General features: G+C 45.7%; 1 protein-coding gene across 4 annotated transcripts in view; it reads left to right on the top strand.

Moving 5' to 3' along the window:
* Window positions 1–18,955, top strand: part of LOC100619697 (zinc finger protein 420-like) — a 380,349-nt gene extending 361,394 nt beyond the window's left edge. Inside the window, exons 2-6 of one of the 4 annotated variants that reach the window (XM_056812729.1) lie at window positions 839–890; window positions 4,769–4,903; window positions 9,399–9,525; window positions 10,987–11,082; window positions 14,848–18,955. In XM_056812729.1, the coding sequence (XP_056668707.1) occupies window positions 839–890; window positions 4,769–4,903; window positions 9,399–9,525; window positions 10,987–11,082; window positions 14,848–16,712 (2,275 nt within the window). In that variant the 3' untranslated portion in view covers window positions 16,713–18,955. Of the gene's footprint in view, window positions 1–838; window positions 891–4,768; window positions 4,904–5,204; window positions 8,855–9,398; window positions 9,526–10,986; window positions 11,083–14,847 lie in introns of those variants that run through there. The other 3 variants (XM_007477651.3, XM_056812737.1, XM_056812735.1) reach the window with 3 other exon arrangements.
* Window positions 18,956–19,445: the final 490 nt, after the last annotated feature.

Below are 19,445 nucleotides of genomic sequence, written 5' to 3' on the forward strand. Positions count from 1 at the left end.
CAGGGGGAGGGGGGCTCTCTCCTGCCCAGCCTGGTGGTGGTAGCCCAGAGGAATCCCAGCCCTGGGTTGGAGTCTAGAGGTTGGGGAGGGGTCTAGGGGGAGAGAGGGGCCATTCCAGGGGCCCAGGGATTCCTGACCCAGGTGTCCTGACCCCCAGCTCCTGCTTAGTCCTCTGTGCTGCCCTCAGACCCAGCCTTCTGGGAGGATCCCTGAGCTCTGCCTTTCTGCCCTCGGGCCTCCCAGGAGCCAAAGCCCTTTCCTGGGCCCCTCTTTGGCCCCCTGGCCCTTGGGCTGGTCCCCTGAGGGCAGGCCTGGCCCTGGGGGACTCCTGGGGCCCCTCACCCCATGGAGATCCCTGTGGGGCAGCCTCAGACCTGGGAAGAGAAGGGAACCCCTGGGCCCCTCTGGGTCCCTTCTCCCTGCCCAGCTCAGGGTGCAGAGGCCCAGGGCCGGCCCCAGGAGGGATGGGGCTGAGCCAGATCCTGAGCTGGGAGGGAGATCCCGGCAGCTTTCTGCTCAGCTCCCAGCAGGAGCAACTGGCCCAGAGAGGGAGCCCAAAGGCAGTGAGGAAGATGGGCTTTTCTGCACTGGGAAAGAGGGCAGGGAGGGCCCCAGGAGGGGCTCCAGGCCAGCTCCTGCTGCTCAGAAGGCCAGAGAAGTCAGACATTCCCTGGGCCAAGGGAGGCCTGCTGGGAAGAGCTTTGTCTGGAGCTCCATTGAGGGGCCAGAAAGTGGGGGGAAGGTGGGGAGCAGCAGCCTGAGTGGGGAGACGAGGCTGGGAAAAGATGGAGGAGGCTCCCCAGAGGGACTGACTGGGGCTCCTTTGCTGCCTCTACAGGGAGCCTGGAGTGCCAGGGATGGCCTTGGAGAGGGACAGACTGCCAGGCCAGGTAAGTGCATTCCAGGCCCAGATGGGAGCCCCTCAGCCAGGAGGCCCTTCCCTGGCTCTGAGCCAAGATGGGCTGGGAAGCTGCTCCCTCCTTCCTGCTGGGCCCTTTCTGTCCCCCCATCCCAGGCAGGAGGAGCAGCCCTTCCTGGCTCTCTCCTGGCCTTTGGCAGGGATTCCTTGGCCCGGGGGCCCCTCAGACCCCCAGAGCTCCCCCAGGCGCTGCCTCCCAGGCCGGATTTCTCCCATCACAGGTGAGGGCCCAGGACGACCCTTGACTCCTTGTCCTTCCCTGTCTGGGGATCCTGTCTTGGCTCTCTCTGCTTGCCTGCCTCCCTCCCAGCCTCTTCTCTGCTGCTTCTCCCCTGTTCCCTCTGGAGTCTGGTCTGGAGCAGAGCCCGAGGGTGTCCCCTGCTCTGTGGGGTCCTCAGGGAAGACCTTGTCCCCCAGGCTGCTCCCTGGCTTCTGCCTCAAGTCCTCGAGTCTTCCGGGGTCCCTCCAGCTCCTTCCTCTCCCCCATTCTTAGCCCAGCTGAGCCAGTGTGGAGGAACAGCCTGGTGTGTGCCGGGCACTGCTCAGCCCAAAGGAAGGGAGAAGCCATCGGCCACCCTCCAGGCCCCCCCCAGTCTGACTGAGGAGAGCCCTCAGCAGCCGTGTCCAAACCAGCTCTGGAGGGGCAGGGGGGGGAAGGGAGGGAAGGAGGCCCCCTGGGAGGGAGGCTCTCAGCTTCTGGGAGGTCACTGGTTCCCCAGGGGAGGATTCAGCTGGGACTGGAAGGAAGCTCCGAGGCCAGAGGCAGGAGGGAGGACATTCCCTGCAGGGAGACAGACAGCCCCTGGAGAGGCCCAGAATCAGGCCAGGGAAGGTCCTGGCCAAGGATCAGCCAGGAGGCCAGAGGTCAGAGGAGGAGGAGGAGGGAGGTGTGAGGGGAGAGGAAGGCCTGGAAGGTCAGCCTATGCCAGGGGAGCCTGTGGTGGGAATGGTCAGGTCCTTGCCAGGGACAGCCAGAGTCAGGCAGCTGGGGAGGCCCAGAGAGCTCCCCTGTGGCTTTTGTATCCACTCCAGAGTGTGACCCCCCCACTGGGCTGCTGCTGAGCTCCCTGACCCAGAGGGAGTCTGAGGAGTTTGGGGGGAGCCCAGGAAGGGCCCCCCCACAGAAATGGGGCCTTTTTCTCAGAGAGGAGCTTCCTGTGTTCTTGAGCAGAGCCAGCAGCTGGCTACATTCCTCCTCTGTTCTGTAGAGTTCCTCCCTGGTCTGGTCCTTCCCAGGTTGGACAGGCTGGAGAGAAGGGCTGAGTTTCTGGAAGGCCTGCGAGTTTCTGTGCCAATAGGGTTAGGGAGGTCCTGAGGGAGACATCCTGGCCTTGTCACAGAGGCATCCGGCTCAGTGCAAACAATGCGATGCAGACAGGCTGGAGTGCTTCATGTTCTCCTAAAAGTCAGTTTTCAGCAAGTTGTGTAATAACACTCTGGGGCAAATGTTCTTATTCTTGTTATTTCACAGTGGAGGAAACTGAGGCAAACAGAGGTTAAGGTTCTGTGCAGAAGTTTTCTGTTTTTAGAAATCAAAGTTTTCCATTTTTTGGTAATTGCCTCTATCTAGAGTTCGGCTAAGCATTTGTGTCCTTGAACTGCAAAGTAAAACACCTCTGAGGTGCCCTCTCATGCCTATCAATATGACATTCATGCCAGAAAAAGAAAATGATCAATTCAGAGATGTATGAAAACTGGGACACTCATACATTGTTGGTGGAGTTGTTGTCCATTGATTGACCATTTGGGGGGCCATTTAGAACTTTGCCCAAAAGGCTTTCAATCTATGCATACTCTTTGATTTAGGCATGCATCCCAGAGAGATCCCCAAGAGGGGAAAGAACCTATATATACAAAGATTTATATAGCAGATATTTTTGTGTTAGCAGAGAATTGGAAATGGAGGGACATTCATTAATTGGGGAATATCTGAACAAGTTGTGGTGTGTGATTATAGTGTAGCCCGGTTGGATATGAGGAATAACAGGCAGCATCATTTCAGAGAAACCTGGAAAGACTTCCATAAACTGATGCAAAGTATGATGAGAAGCAGGAGAACATTTTATAGAATAACAGCAACATTCTCTGGTCAGAAGCTATGAATGACTCAGCTGTTCTCAGCAATTCAGGGTTGTAAGACTGACCCAAAGGATTCATTATGAGAAAAGCAATCAGCTTCCAGAGAAAGAACTGATGGACTCTGAATTCAGATCAAAGCATGTTTCCCTTTTTTCCTTACTTTCACTTTCTTTGGTTTGACATTTCTTCCACAGAACGACTAATAAGGAAAAAATATTTCATGAGGTAAAGTCTAGATCAGATTGCTTGCTCTCTCAGGGAGGGGAGAGGGAGACTATTTGGAACTCAATTTTTAAAAAATGAATGTTAGAAATTGTTTTTCCCTGTAATTGGGGAGAAAATAAAATATTATTCTACATACATCTCCCTGTAGCTGTGAGACATGTATGAGCTATTTCTCCCCTACCTTCTTATAGTGTGATCTTTGATATTAAGCTCACATTTCCTTAATCCATGCCTAGCAGAGTATGGTGTAGGCTTATGCTCTGAGCCTCATTTCCTTTCAGGCTGCATTCCAGGTTTCTTAGAAATTTTTACCAAATAAGGAATTTTCTCCCAAATTGCTTGTTTGCCACTTGAAAGGACTTATTTCATTAATCTGTTCCATTGCTTTATCTCCTTATTATCTTACCAATACCTCAGGTTTAGGGTGACTGCTGACTTGTGATCTGGTCTGAGCTCTGGTCATGTGGTTCCCCATTTATCCTGACTTCTTTTCATCACGTTCCTTGATATGGTCGATCTTTTGGTTTTTCCCAAATGAATTTTATTATGATTTTATCCAGCCCTGTCAGATACCCTCTTCTTCATGGCATGAGGGGTGAAATTACATTTTTCCTGGATTATATTTTTGGATTTGATACTCTAAGAATTCTGTTCAATCTGAAGCTGCTTCTGTGAGGTTTCACTAGACAAACTGATGTGGACTTGTGGAGCTCCCCGTCTCTGAGGAGGTGCCGAGGCTGACATGGCTGCTGTTTCCAGAAAATCTCTGTTCTCAGTATTCCCATAGAGCATGGTCTCAGCATTTCCTGTAGGGTGTGTGAAGAAGCTGGGACAAGCCGACCTCTTGCCATCTCCTGAGCTGATTCCCTCTTGGGCAGGAAGGGAGGGCTTTGGGGCAGCAAGGGGTGAATTGTGGAAACACTCTGCATCTTGTGACTCAGAGCTCTGGAGGTGGCTCAGTTCCCTCCTGTTCAGTTGTGTGCCTCTTCCAGATTCTGGATGGAGAGGAAAGTTTATTCAATGGGAAGAATTGGGAGAAAGTGGCATTACAGTATTTGAACCTCTTCCTGCCTGGCTGGGAAACTGGACCTCCTGTTCCTGCTGTTTAGAGACCCTCAGCTAAGACCTGAGCTTAGGCTGAGCAGAAACAGTCAGATCCTGAGACTAATGGAAGGAGTTTTCTCCTAACGTTACATCTCAGGCATTCAGTGGGTCTCCTCTGCAAACTGGGTCCATATTGATTAATCAGTTATTGCTCTGTTTACAGATGTTGGGAAGGAGTGGGACCCCTTTTCAGGGAGCTTCCTCTGTCCCTCTTCTCCATCCCGACTTGGCAAGTACCTAATCTTTTCTCCAATTGGGAAGCAGACGACCCAATATTGGATTGTTTCCTTTGCATTCATTGGTCTTATTTAATTCATCTCTTTTAAGGTAGATCTTGCTTTAATAATCTGATGTGCTCAGAAAATGAGAGCTTTGATTCCTCAGGCATTTCATCTTCATTTGTCATAGTTAACAGCTTTACTTTCTTCTATATTTGTCTAGAAATCTGGTCCCTGGGTCAAAGCTGTCCCACTCCTCTCAAGTGCCACACTAGACACCTCCACCCCCACTACAAGTTGCAGCCTCCCCCTACTCAGGACAAGCAGACTGCAGGCACCAAGTTTCTCTGACCTCAGGGTGAGTCCTCATCTCCCTTTTCCAATGAGAACATTCATCATTGGAACCCCTTTCCACTTCAAGGTAGGGCCTCCATCCTTTATCCATCTCCTCAGGATTTGCTTTCTCCTCTGTACCTCCTCCCCTGTATGCTCTTCTATTTCTGAGACTATAGAGACAACCCCTCAGGCCTCCTCCTCTCAGTCCTGTCTGCAGCCTTTGATGCTTCTGGCTCACTCTCTCCTCCTTGATAGTCTCTTCTTTCTAGGGTTTTAGGATATGGTTCTCTCTCTCTCTCTCTCTCTCTCTCTCTCTCTCTCTCTCTCTCTCTCTCTCTCTCTCTTTCTCTCTCTCTCTCTCTCTTTCTCTTTCTCTTTCTCTTTCTCTTTCTCTTTCTCTTTCTCTTTCTCTTTCTCTTTCTCTTTCTCTTTCTCTTTCTCTTTCTCTTTCTCTTTCTCTCTCTCTCTTTCTCTTTCTCTCCTGGTTTAGCTCCCCTTTCTCTGACCTGTGATTCTCTGTCTTCTCTGTTGGCTCCTCCTCTAGATCTTGTAACAGTAGGGTTAGGGTCAGGGAGTTCCTGCTGCCCTATCTTGGCCCTCTACTCTTCTCCCTCTGAACTTCTTTACTTGGTGATCTCATCAACTACCAGGGATACAAGCACCATCTCTCTCCTGATAAGTCTCAGATCTACATTTTCTTCCCTAATCTCTGTGCTGAAATCTGATCTTTCATCTCAAATTTCCTTACAAGGATTTCCTACTAGGGGGCCAGTAGACATCTTGAGCTCAGTGTGTCCCAAATACATTATTCTCTCTCACCTAGAGAGAAGCCCCACCTTCTCTGTAGCTGTAGCCTCCTCATCCCTGAGGCTCAAAACCAAGGAGTCCCCCTTGACTCCTCACTATCCCTTACCCACATATCCAATATGGTGCCAGGACCAGTCAGTTTCACCTTTGCAGCATCTCTCCAATATGCCCCCTTCACTGCCATCATCCTGGTGGAGGCCCACATCACCTCCCTCATGGACTATTGAGACAACCTGCTGCTGGGTCTGTCTCCCACAGGGATCTTCCCACTCAAAGGCCTCCTCCATTCTCCCACCAGAGTGATTTTCCTACAGAGCAGTTCTGATCATGTCACTCCCCTATTCCATAAACCCCAGTGGCTCCCTATTCCCTCCAGGATCAAATACAAAACATTCTGTTTGGTATTCAAAGCCCTCTTTCTCATCCTCTTATTCATTACTCCCCTGTCTGTATTCTTGGATCTGGGGAACCTGGCCTCCTGGATTCCTTCAGCTGCAGACTTAAAAAAAAATCCTTTACTTTCGTCTTAGAATGGATGGTAAACATCTGTTGTGAGGCAGAATAGGGCTAAGAGATAGGCAATTGGGGGTAAGTGACTTACCCAGGGTAACATAAGTAGGAAGTGTCAAAGGTCATATTTGAACCCAGGACTTTCTGTCTCTAGTTCTAATTCTCTATTCACAGTCACCTAACTGGCCCAAAGTAGAAAAGTGTTTGTTTTTTTAAACCCTTTCCTTCCATCTTAGGATCAGTTCTAAGATAGATGAGTGATGAGGGCTAGGCAATCAGAGTTAAGGGACTTATCCAGGATCACACAGCTAGGAAGCAAATGAGGTCACATTTGAACCCAGGTCTTCCTGACTCCAGATCTGGCGCTCTGTATACTGTGTGATCTGGCTGTGTCTAGTTCCAGGCATTTTCAGTGGCTTCATCTTATGTCTGGCATATTTTTCCTCCACATTTCAGATCACTGACTCCTTTAAACTTCCTCTAAGTCCCAACTAAAGACTAAAAATTTTCTACAGGAAACCTTCCCTCGTCCCTCTTGGTCAGAGTGCCTTCATTCTTTCCATTCCTCACTATTTCTCCTAGACAGAGCTTGCTTTGTTCCCATTGTCTGTGTATTGTCTTCCTCCCCCATGGGGCTGTGAGCTCCTGGAGGACAGGGACTGTCTTTTGCCTCTTGAGGAATCTCCAGAAGGGCAGAACAGGTGCTGACTGTAGAGGGAATGAAAATGACAGTGTCTGGTCCTTGAGATGTCCTGGGTGTGTCCCCATATTCTTCTCTTCTCCCTTGTGGTCCTTCAGTCCAACACGGGAAGAATCCTCTTGGAGTAGATGGGACACCACATGATCCCCTCTGTCTTTATCTTCACCTTTAGCCCTCCTGGGTTTCCTCCTTCCCTTTCCCTTTGTCTGAAGTTTTTAAAAGAAGCTTCTTTCCACTCTCTCTGATGTTCTTCTGCTGATACTATCGTCTTCAGTTATTCACTCCTCCTGAATTTCTGCTGCTAAGGTATTCAGGAAGCAAATGATCTCTTCCCTTTGATGTCTCTTCCTAAAAACACTGCAGACTCCTCTTCATTAGTGAACATCTACTGTTCTGTCCAACATTGTGAAGCTCACATTTGCAGGTGTTGGGAGTGAAATTTAAATAATGGGTAAACTGAGGCAGTTCTCAAAGCTGTTTGTGAATAAAAGAGCTCTAGGGGCTTCCCTCTGTTAAAGCTCCAAACCCTAAGGAGAAGGCTCTTTGCTAGGTTTGGGGAAGCACAGAACAAAGAACAGACAGGGTAAGTGATGTCTATCATAGGATGGAGGATTGCCATTGGCTATAGAGCTGGGATAATCCAAGATGCTCAAACTAAGAAGAGATTCTTGTGTGAGTTCAGTGCAAGTCAGGCTTTGGCAGCAAACCAGACATCTGTGAGATAGGTTGGGAGTGTAGGAATACTAGGTGTGACTCCCTGGGGCTCGCCTGAATCTTCCACCGTCAACTTGTACCTTGAACATGAGGCCAGAATGCTGATGAAGTGCCCAAGAGCTGGATTCTGCACTTCACCTGTTACTGGCTGGCTGAATGTTGAGCTGAGTCAGGAAACAGAACCACAACTCAGGCAGTTACCAGACAAAAGCAGTTACTGGTAAATAGTATCAATAAGTAAATGATATGAGATCAGCTCAGCCTTCTCCGAGGATAAGTCACCCTGGGCTGCATCCTGAGTCCCTGAACTCTCTCCAGAGATCTCTGCACACATTCTCTCTTGTGCTTTCCATGGTGTTAAAAGTAAAAATGGATCTCGGGGCTTATTACCAGATTGATGAGCATTGATTAGTAAAGAGAGAGTTTGAGAGAGGCAGAAAGAGAGGTCTCAGCCTTTCTAGGTCTCATTCCTGATTCTGTTTGCTCAGGCTGGACTTGCCAGAGATTAAGAGATCAGGAAAGCTCAGAGACAAACCCCCAGCCCAGAAAGCCAGTTATTTCCAGGGGGCAGGTACCAAAGCCCCCTCTCCTTCTCTTGCCTGCCTTTTACATTCCCTAGCTCTTCCCTCTGTGGCTTGGACTCTGGCATGTTGATGGCTCTCACACTGATGCTGGCTGCACTGGGACACAGCAACAGGGCAACAGACATGTGACTCTGACAACTACATCCCACTGCGGGGGCCCTTGGGATCCAAGCTGCAATGAGGGTCCCCTAGATATTTCCCTTCGCACAATAGAAACTTCTCGGCTTCCTTCCAGAGCATCATAGAACTGCTTTTCTCTGTGAAGATAGGATTAACTCTCTTCTTGCCTAGCTTTAAATTCATCAACAAAAACTGAAAACATCCCTACTTAACACTAAGTAGGGGAGGTCTGGAAGCCACTTACTAAAGTGGGTGTCAACTCCCGAAGCAACTGACCACCCTCTGTGCAGTGCTAAGCAAATTGATGGATTGCAGTCATTCCTGTAAAGTGGAGGAAGGGACAGGAAGGGACGTGGAAAAAGGACTATAAAAGTCCTGAACTTCCTGTCCAAGAGGATATTCAGCCTGAATCTTGGGTGTGGAGGATCTTGGACTGAGACTGAATCTTGGAGCTACAACTTGGGATCTCCACCTGGAACTATGGCTCTTGGACTGCGTCTGGTAAGACTGCTCCTGGATCCTTTGGAGCTTAGCTTGGGTGAGTAAGAAGCTGGCCCTCTTTTCCTGGCTTCTGGAGAGATTAGTTCTAGTGAGGTCTTCTCCTCTTGGAGGAGGTCACATGAGTAGAACCTCTATTTAATTCACCACAGGGTCCTCTGGCTGAAGATTAACAAGCCCTCCTGAGCTGACCTAGGGACTGGAGCAACATTTAGGGTGATAGGCTAGACATTTTCTCTACCCTCTTTTATATTTCTCTACTTTCACTCCTTCCACCTTTTTGTAAATAAAACTAGTAAAACTCATTTTGGCTTGAGCTATAATATTTTTAAATCAGTGACCAGAGTACAATCTTAGAATTCTCATATATTTAGTCAAACCCTTAATTCGAATTCCTTACATTCAAACTTCCATTGTACTCTTAAAGACTCAGTACCAAGTGCTGGCTCTGACACTGACAAAGGGTGGGACCTTTGGGCCCCTCCCTTCTCTGTGGGTCAGTTTCCTCCTGTAATTGACCAGAGGTGGGCTCTTCATTGTGATGTGGCTTTCAGTCCTCTGTGCTCTGACTTGGGCTGCTCTAGGAGGTGGTGACATTCAAGGATGTGGCTGTGGACTTCACCCGGGAGGAGTGGCGCCTCTTGTCCCCTCCCCAGAAGGAGCTGTACAAGGAGGTGATGGTGGAGAATATCAGGAACCTGCTTTCTGTGGGTAAGGAGCCCTCTCTCTCCTTGCTGCCTGAGTTGACCATCCCAGGGAATATTTCCCTCAGCAGCAGGCAGGGTTGGCAGCAGTTTGCAGTCATGAAGAAGAGCCCAGGGCTGGTATGCTGAGTCCCAGAGCCAAGCACCTGCTGCTGCCTGGTTCTCCTGTAAAAGGACTTTGCATTGTGTAACAGGACCTTGGGGGTTCCTTTTGGTGCTCCTGAAGTCCAAGATCAAATGCATGTTGGAGAATCTTAGATGTGGAAGTAATCTCAGAGCTGATTCTGTTTCCCCTCTCCCTGGCCCAGAATTGGGGCTCCCAAACCCATCTGGGAAAACTGTTCAGGAGGGTTTTCTTCCTACCCTCTTCCCCTCTAGGGTGGATCTACTATTGGAGCTATTTTCCTCTTTAACCATCATAAACTTGTAGCTCAGAGTTCCTAAGTGTGACCAGAAAATAAGATTTGTCTTTAGTCTTTCTTATTGCCAGAAATCTCCAGCAGAACCAGTGAGGAAGGGAGGGAAGGGATGAATCATTTATAATGACCTGCTCTTGGCCCAAGGCTCTGCCAAGGGTATTCTTTGTAATATTATGGCACTTCTTCCTCACCTTCATCTTCCTAATTCAATGACACATTTACCCCATTTTACAGATGAAGAAATAGATTCTATTAAGTGACTTGTTCTGATGCACCCATTTAGGAGCTGTTTGTGGTGAAATGTAAACTGAGGCCTTCTGCCTCTAATCCCAGGTCCCTGCCCCCTCTCCTTCTACCTGCCTCTCATTTCCAGACAATGGGACACTATGGCTGAGTCCAGCCTTCTATGAAGAAAATGCCCTAGAACCTAATGTTCTGGTTCCAGATTAGTTCCCCAACCTTTTCCTCCCTCCCCTCCCTACACTAAATGCTGTGGAGACTCTCCTCTAGGAATCCCAGTAAGCCTCCTGTAGGCCCTGCTTGCCCTCCTCTGTGATTGTCAGGATGAGTGCACTGGCTGAGAGACAACATTGGGCCCAAGGATGATTCTTGAATTCCCCAGGAGAGGAGGCAGAGACTCCCTGAGAGAATAGTCCATGAGGATCAGAGAGGTGTTACGGAGGGAGAAGCAGGCAGGGTGATGGGACAAAAGATGATCCCTTGAGGTCCCTGGGTCTCGGGCTTCAGACTGACCCAGAACACTGACCCTTGGACCCAGTGTGGGAGTTTAGAAGTTTCTGCCAGAATGGACCATAACAGGATGCAGGGGAGGGGATCTGTTGCTCATTCCAGATCCCCCAGCAGGGTAATGAGAAGATCCTACCCTGGGATCCTTCATTACAGACACTGAGAGGTGAGGGCAGACTCCTTTGGGGACCCCATGGAGAGAGTCTTTGAGTGGTTTCATTGGACTCCCCAACCTTTTCCTAAAGAGCACTCAGTGATGAGCTTCCCTCTATCCTCATCCATAACTAATTCCCCTTGCCCAGGACTTCCAGCTCCCCCAGAAGATGTGATCTCTTATTTGGAGCAAAGGGAAACCCCATGGATGCTGGAGCAAGAATGCCTGAGGAGGTTCTGCCCAGGTAAGCCAGGGGAAAAGAGGTGTGGGAGAGCCAGGGTGACCAGAAGCTTCTGGGTGCTCTAGTGAAGCCAGAGCTAGGTTTGGGGGCAGAAGGATCTGACTTGGAATTCTTTTTCAAAGGTTTTAGCAAGGGCTCTCTGGACAATTCACTGAACCACTGAGCTTCAGTTTCACATCTGTAAGATGAGGTTGTTGGACTCCATTTTCTATCTGCTTCCTTCTTAGGATCAATCTGTGACCCTCTAAGAAGTCAGTGTTTAAGACTGAAGGGCTTAGAAGTGTCCTGCAGGTGCCAGAAGGACTAAGCTTATCCCTTCTGAGCTCTTTAGTATCCAGAAACATGTGTGAATGCTTGCTTTGTGCCAGGCCCTAGGCTAAGTTACAGGGGACATAAAGGGCTGTAAGTAGATATCCCCTGCCCTCATGGAGCTCACCTTCTGCTGGAGCAGACATCAGCATGCTGAGAGTTCTATAGATGCCCTCTAGAACCCAGCTCCAGGACAGCCAATCACAAGAGGGAAAGCTCTGAAGAATCACAAGAGGGAAAGATCTGAAGGGAAGGAGCACTAGAGAGGTCTAATGGGGAGAAGTGGCCTGGGGCTTCAGGAGGGCCAGACTGAGTATTCTGGGGGACAGTATAGCAGAGAAAAAATAAGGGAAAGGCACCGGCACAACTCACTGCAAATGGCCATCTCTAACAGTTTAGCCCTGAATCCGAGGACAGGTGTTGGACAGTATCTCATGCAGATGAAGGGGTCAAGTGGGAGTGTTTGGAGCACTGGGGAGAAATGGTTTATTGGTTCCCAGGGGAAGAGAGTCATTAGCTCATTGGTGTGGGAAAGGCTGAAGATGAAAGAACAATGGGGGCACTGGAGGGAGGAATATATAGGCTTAGATGGGGGATGGGATGGGATTCTTTGCTCATGGAAAGAGTTTTTCTTTAGCAGAAGAATGACCTTTTCAAGGAAAAGGAGGCAGCTGAGCTGGGTGAGATGTGGAAGTTAAGGGAGTTCTGCAGAGAGGTCCAGCTTTTGTTCAGTGAAATATGAGGCCAAGTTCTCAGCTCAAAAGGTGAAGCAGGGGATGGGAGGAAGCCATAAGGGAGAGCTGGAGACCAGGGTAATCTTGGGATGGCTATTGTGGTGGATGGCAAAGGGAATCCATGAGGGAGATGTTACAGGATTGCCTTACTATAGTGAGGACCCAGCTGAGATCAGGGAGCCTCAATGTAGAGTGGAGCCAGGCAGCTGGTTTCCTGATTTTCCTTCTCTCCATAGGGAGGAGTAAAGAGTGCTGCCTTACTTGGAAGAGGCAAGGCTAAGCTTTCCCTTAATCATCAGCCCAGGCCCTTTCCTGGTCTCTGGGGCTCAGTCTTTGTCCTGTTCTTGAACAATCAAGTGACCACAGCACCTGACTTTAGGGAGATGAGAGCCTAGAGAGAAGCCTCTGGGATCTTAAGGATTTGGTCTGCTCTAGTTCCAATGGAGTTACTGTTGTCTGCTTAGAAATAAGGGCATGAGAGAGACAGAAACATGGCTGAAGCCAGAGCATGCATTTGCCTTTCAGGAGAGAGACCAGAATGCAAGGATCCTGGTAGAGGTTGGGCTTTACATAATCCCTGGTCCCAGTCAGTAAATATGTATTAAATACTAAATATATTCTAGGAATCATGCTAAGCCCTGAGGAGCATATAAAGGAAGGGAAACACCAGTTTGGGCTGTCATGGACCTAACAATCTAGAACCCAGACATGGAGGTGGTTCAGAAAAAAAATCAACAGATCCTGAATATCTGAGATGATTCAGCGAGAAAGGAGTGTGGGGGAATGGGAATACATTTAATTCAACAGGGAAATCAGGAACTAGAGGAGTGAAGAGAAACATAGTTTAAGGAGAAAAACAATCAAAGGAGGAAATAATCCAAATTCTAATGATAACAATAAACATCACCATTTGCATATGGACCCTAGTATGTATCATACACTTTATGAATATTAACTCATTAGATACTCATAGGAACCCTAGGAGTCATTTGATGTTATTATGTTCATGTTATAGTTAAGGAGCCTGATACCAACAGAGCTCCTGTGACTTGGCCAGGCTTATAAGTCTTAGCAAGTTTCTGAGGTACAATGAGAATGCACCACCACCTGTATTGGGATTTTTAAGAAGAATATCATGAAAATGCCAGCATCTATATAACTTTGGAAATGGGAAGAGAATTGTCTGAACTTTCTTTACCATTTCCTTACAAAAGGATCATGGACTCAAAGTATTGTATGAGACATATTTTTAGACATGGGGAAATGCCATGTTTTTCTTTAAATTGTATTTAGTAAAAGGATTTTATTTTAGTGAAATGAGGCATTTAAAGAAAAGTAATGGCTGCTCTCAAGGAATAGGGAACAGAACAAAATCTTTTATGCCTTGGATAAATGCAAAAAAGAGTGCTGAATTTCTTCATCTGATCTTAGATACTGGAAGAAAAAATAAGGTCAAAAGCAATTACAATGGGAATTACATGATGCTTACAGAGAAACTTGATGATGAAATAATGGAAATATTTAGTCTACATTACCCAGTGGTGTCATAACTATAAAGAGAGGATTGAATGTTTAGAAAATTAAAATGAAAGTGAATTGTCTAGTACTGTGGACAGAGCATGCCCAGCCATAATATTTGGTCTCAGCTGCCAGGATTTCAGGTCAAGTCACTCATCCAGTCTTTCTGAGGTCATGGTCTTGAGTTAAGAATGTAATAAAGCTAGCCTGTCCAAAATCCCAGATTTGTTTTGAAGAGCCAATGAGATCACATGGGAGGCTCTTTGTTATTTAAATTGTTGTTTAGCTTTGATGTAATGGCATTTTCAAAGGATGGATTGTGGCCCTTTTAAGTTGGAAGACATTTCTTCTTACCTGAGGAAATAGGATATAAAGCAGTTTATGTTCTGACAGTGGAGGAAAGGAGATAGATTTATATATTTCTATATTGTATTAGAGGGTTGGTTTGGGTATAATGGAGAAAGAGTAGATGATCCCAGAAAGTAGGAGGTCAAGATGAATTCCCCCTTCAGCCTCCTTTAAATATGTCTCTCCACTAACCCTCCCTTTACTTCCCTCTAATAACTGACTAATGGGTTAACCTTTTCCCTTGGGGAAAGAGAGAGAAATCTGCTCTCTAACCCTTTCATATGACAAGGAAGTCAATTTAAGATAACTGACACTTTATTCTAACAATGGTGGTTAGGGGTAAAATAAACAAGATGTCTGCAGGTTAGAGTTTATAGGAAAGAGGGTAAGGAAAGTCTCTATCTGTATAAAAATATCTTTCTCACTCTCCTCAAAGTCTCTAACAGGCTCAGGGTTTGGTGACCCCTGGTCTTAGCACAGCAAATCCAATGTCCAGACTCAGGTTGTCATAGGAGCTATGTGAGATCTTCTGATGCTCTTCTTCTCAGGTTTTTCCCACAACTCTTGGTGTCTTTGGGGGGGAAATGGTGATTAGGATCAAAGAGGGATTTTTGTATGACTTAGGAAAGAAGTCTCTGATCAGCCTGTCACCCTTTGCTTTCTTAGGCAAGAACAAGAGATCAAATGTCTCCCCCTGGAATATACTCTTCCCTCAAGATTCCAAACCTCCTTCACCAACCCCTGCTGTGTATGCCAACCTCAGCATGTCCTCCAGGATCTGTCCCTCAAAGTCTCTGGTTCATTCCTCTATCACAGTATGTCACCACATATGTATATTTTACTGTTTGTTTCTTTTTAGAAAGAGAGATCAGACCTGAAATGAAGGTGATTCCAACAGAGGTGAGCCTTCCTATGGAAGAAATGGGCCTACAAAGATTCATGAGTGATGGTCCCAATAACTTTGCTTTCAGAGAATTCTGTGTTGCATCTCAAAATTCATCTCATATTAAACATCAAAGAATGCACACTGAGGAAAAATCTACAGAAAGTAATCAGTTCAGAAAGACTTTTATTCACAGGGCCAATCTTTCTGGACATCAGAGAGTACACACTGGGGAGAGACCTTATGAATGCAATCAATGTGGAAAGACATTCAGTCAGAGCTCCTCTCTTGCTGTACATCAGAGAATCCACACTGGTGAGAAACCTTATAAATGTAAGCAGTGTGGAAAGACATTCACAAATAACTCCAGTCTTGCTGTACATCAGAGAGTCCACACTGGGGAGAAACCTTATGAATGCAAGCTCTGTGGAAAGACATTCAGTCAGAGCTACTCTCTTGCTATACATCAGAGAATCCACACTGGTGAGAAACCTTATGAATGCAATCATTGTGGAAAGACATTCACAAATAACTATGGTCTTGCTGTACATCAGAGAGTCCACACTGGGGAGAAACCTTATGAATGCAATCAATGTGGGAAGACATTCACAAATAACTACAGTCTTGCTGTACATCAGAGAGTCCACACTGGGGAGAAACCTTATGAATGCAAACAATGTGGGAAGACATTTAGTCGGAGCTCCCATCTTGCTGTACATCAAAGAATCCACACTGGGAAGAAACCTTATGAATGTAAGCAATGTGGAAAGACATTCACAAATAATTCCAGTCTTGCTGTACATCAGAGAGTTCACACTGGGGAGAAACCTTATGAATGCAAACAATGTGGAAAGACATTCCATCAGAGCTCCCATCTTGCTGTACATGAGAGAGTCCACACTGGGGAGAAACCTTATGAATGCAAGCAATGTGGTAAGACATTCAGACAGAGTTACTCTCTTGCTCTACATCAGAGAATCCACACTGGCGAGAAACCTTATGAATGCAAGCAGTGTGGAAAGACATTCATAAATAACTCCTCTCTTGCTGTACATCACAGAGTCCACACTGGGGAAAAACCTTATAAATGCAAGCAATGTGGGAAAACATTCAGTAGAAGCTCCCATCTTGCTCATCATCAGAGAATCCACACTGGGGAGAAACCTTATGAATGCAAGCAGTGTGGAAAGACATTCCATCAGAGCTCCTATCTTGCTGTGCATCAGAGAGTCCACACTGGGGAGAAACCTTATGAATGTAAGCAGTGTGGGAAGACATTCAGTCAGAGCTACTCTCTTGCTCTACATCAGAGAATTCATACTGGCAAGAAACCTTATGAATGCAGTCAGTGTAGAAAGACATTCTGTCAGAGTTCTGATCTTACTCATCATCAGAGAATTCACACTGGGGAGAAACCTTATGAATGCAAGCAGTGTGGAAAGACATTCAGACTGAGATCCAGTCTTTCTCATCACCAGAGAATCCACACTGGGGAGAAACCCTATGAATGCAAGCAATGTGGAAAGACATTCAGACTGAGATCCCATCTTGCTCATCATCAGAGAATTCACACTGGGGAGAAACCCTATGAATGCAAACAATGTGGAAAGACTTTCAGACAGAGCTCCCATCTTGTTGTACATCAGAGAATCCACACTGGTGAGAAACCTTATGAATGTAAACAATGTGGAAAGACATTCAGTCAGAGCTTCGATCTTGCTGTACATCAGAGAATTCACACTGGGGAGAAACCTTATGAATGCAAGCAATGCGGAAAAATATTCCGTCAGAGCTCCCATCTTGCTCATCATCAGAAAATCCACCCTGGGGAGAAACCTTAAGAATATGAGCTGTGTGGAAAGATGTTCACATGTCACTCCAGTCTTGCTATTGTGTGAAGGAAATTTACTCTCCCCCCTTTCTAGGGCAGTATACCTGGTGTGAGCCTGAACTTGACCCAGGGTATGATTATGTGATGGAAAACATGAATGGTAGTAATTAAAAGGCAGCAGTAGAATCGAGATATCAAGAGACAAGGGCAGGGTGATGTTTCCTTCACTACCCCCTGTATTGCTCCCCTGGGAGGCCCAGGCAAAATAGGAAGACACAGTTGGCTCCTGAGGTGAGATTTGTGAGTTAGTGGGTGGAGAAAAAGGTTTAATAAACTGAGGCAAGAGCAGATATCTAAGCTCTTTCAGTTTTGTTGCTGGCTGGACTACCCTGTTAGCATAGCTAGGTCACCCTAATAGTGAACGCAGAATAGAAAGCTAAGTGGAGCAATGAGGAAAGTCACTCCTATTTTTCCATCTTCCCCTACTACCTTAGATTTAAGGCTAGTCTTATAATTTTCACTCTTATACTATACATCACAGAAACCACAGACCTCTCAGTTTGCTTAAAATCAGACAATTCACTCTACTGTGTCATAAACTCTTCTAAAATTAGGTCCAAATGAGCATATGATTTAGGCATAAAGTGTGATCCCATGAGAAAATTAAGGGAGTGTAGAATAGTTTACCTTTCAGATCAATTTATTGATAAGGGAAGAGTTTATGACCAAATAAGATATAAATAATGTTATGAGGTATAAAATAGGCAATTTTATTCTATTAAATTCAGAACTGTTTATACAAACAGAACTAATGTAACCAAGATTAAAAGCTGAAACAAGAAGTTATCATTTGCTTTACAACAATATGTCCAATTAAATATTTCAGTTTTTAAGAATTTTAACACTATTCTCAAATGCTTTAATTCATCAATTCATGGCAACTCTATCTAAAGAGGAGTTAATTTAGTAATGGAATAATGTCTTTGCTCTATAGAAATCATTTGTAATTAGCATCATTTCCTATATAAGGTTTTCCCAAAAATGAAATAAAATTATTGACATTCCAATGACTTCTATTGAGTTGAATGCATTATCAAAATGATTATCTTGCATAGAAAATCACCATGCATCTATCACCTTGACACTGTAGACTGATTGTACTCAGAGGCCAGTGTAACATAACTGATACAATTACATTTAGTTCTACAATTTCTAAACCTTACACTTACATATCAAATCTTAAGCCTATTTTGCATTAAGGTTTGTACTACATATGTGGTGAAAGTTTATCACACCAATACAGAACTCCAAGCTAAATAGGTTTGTTAGGAAGATACCAGACTCCCAGTAAACCTGGACCCAGATCAAATCAAGAGCAGAGACCCTGAGGCTTAGGAGATAGTCTTTTTTATGCCAAGAAATCTCATGACACAGTGATAGAAAATAGTCACATGAAAATAAGAATGGTTGCAAAATCATTCCTATGGGCATCTTCTTGATGGCACAATTGCTGATTAATCTGGTAAGTGTACAAAAGATCACTATGGGTGGTAACTTTGCAGCACTCAGGGTCTTGATGTTTTCACTGATAAATATAGTGGAATAATAGGAGTTGGCCGTTTTGGTTAACTGATATGTGAAAACAAGAGTTATCCCTCCATCTCCTGCATGACTTGTCTTGTTCTACAAAGAAGACCATCCTTCCTCTTTTTGTCTGACCATCTTGTTATACACCCAAGAGGGGTGTGGTAGGATTTATGAAATGATATTACCCCAAACTGTAATTAGCTGTTTATAATTTTTATAAAGTAAACTATCATTTGACTATGAACTCAAAATGAATGATTGTGTTATAAAAAATCATAAAGGCTAATACTATTATAATCATAAAAGGGGGTAGGGGGTTTCACACTCACACATACAAGGTCAAATATAATTATCCTAATAGTTGAATATGTGAATTGGAGTGCTACTACATTATAATTTAAGACAGTTCCATGAAATCTAGATTCATCTTTATAAAAGGTACCCTACTGTGTAATTAGAATCTGTTACCCTAGAACTACTATTTCCAGCAAAACTACAATCCCTAGCAAAACTATGATACCCAGAACCCCACTCACTCCCTGTCATTACATGCTGGTGTTGACAGGATATGAATTGGGTGGAGGTCCAGCTCTTTCACTCCATCCTTCCTGTTTCAGCTTTGGTGGAGCGGGGGATTTTTGAGCAGATAGAAAAACTTAGTTACATGATTCTATTTTGTCAAATAGTAAACTTTATAAATCTTTAAGTATTACACATTATTTTAATTCCTATGGTTATACAACCACAGAAGTGGGATTTCGAATCCTTAATTCTCTCTGAGTAGATTAGTTTGAAAAGAAACCATGTTTCTCCTGCCATGGCTGTTCGCCCACCCCCCTCCTCCAGGGAATTCTCTTCAGAGCTGCCACCTGTTGTTGCTGTTCCTACCTTTCTGCCTGGGTGGTCCTTTCAGAGCCATAGCTTCTGCTGCTGCTGCTGCTGCTACTGCTTCTGATTGGAGCCACTCTCCAAACAAGCCAGGAAAGCATAAATCCCTCTTTCCCTTACATTACCAATAGCTGAGTTCCTGCTAGCTGCTTGCCTTGGAAGCCTGGGTGTGTTTCCCTTAGGCAATAATTAGCCTCTTAAAGGGCTTTTACCTGAGGAGAGCTTCTACTATCTTAACTCCCTGTCCATGTTGTAAAGATTAAAATTT

This window comes from Monodelphis domestica, chromosome 1 (assembly GCF_027887165.1).
Source record: "Monodelphis domestica isolate mMonDom1 chromosome 1, mMonDom1.pri, whole genome shotgun sequence".
Lineage (NCBI taxonomy): Eukaryota > Metazoa > Chordata > Mammalia > Didelphimorphia > Didelphidae > Monodelphis > Monodelphis domestica.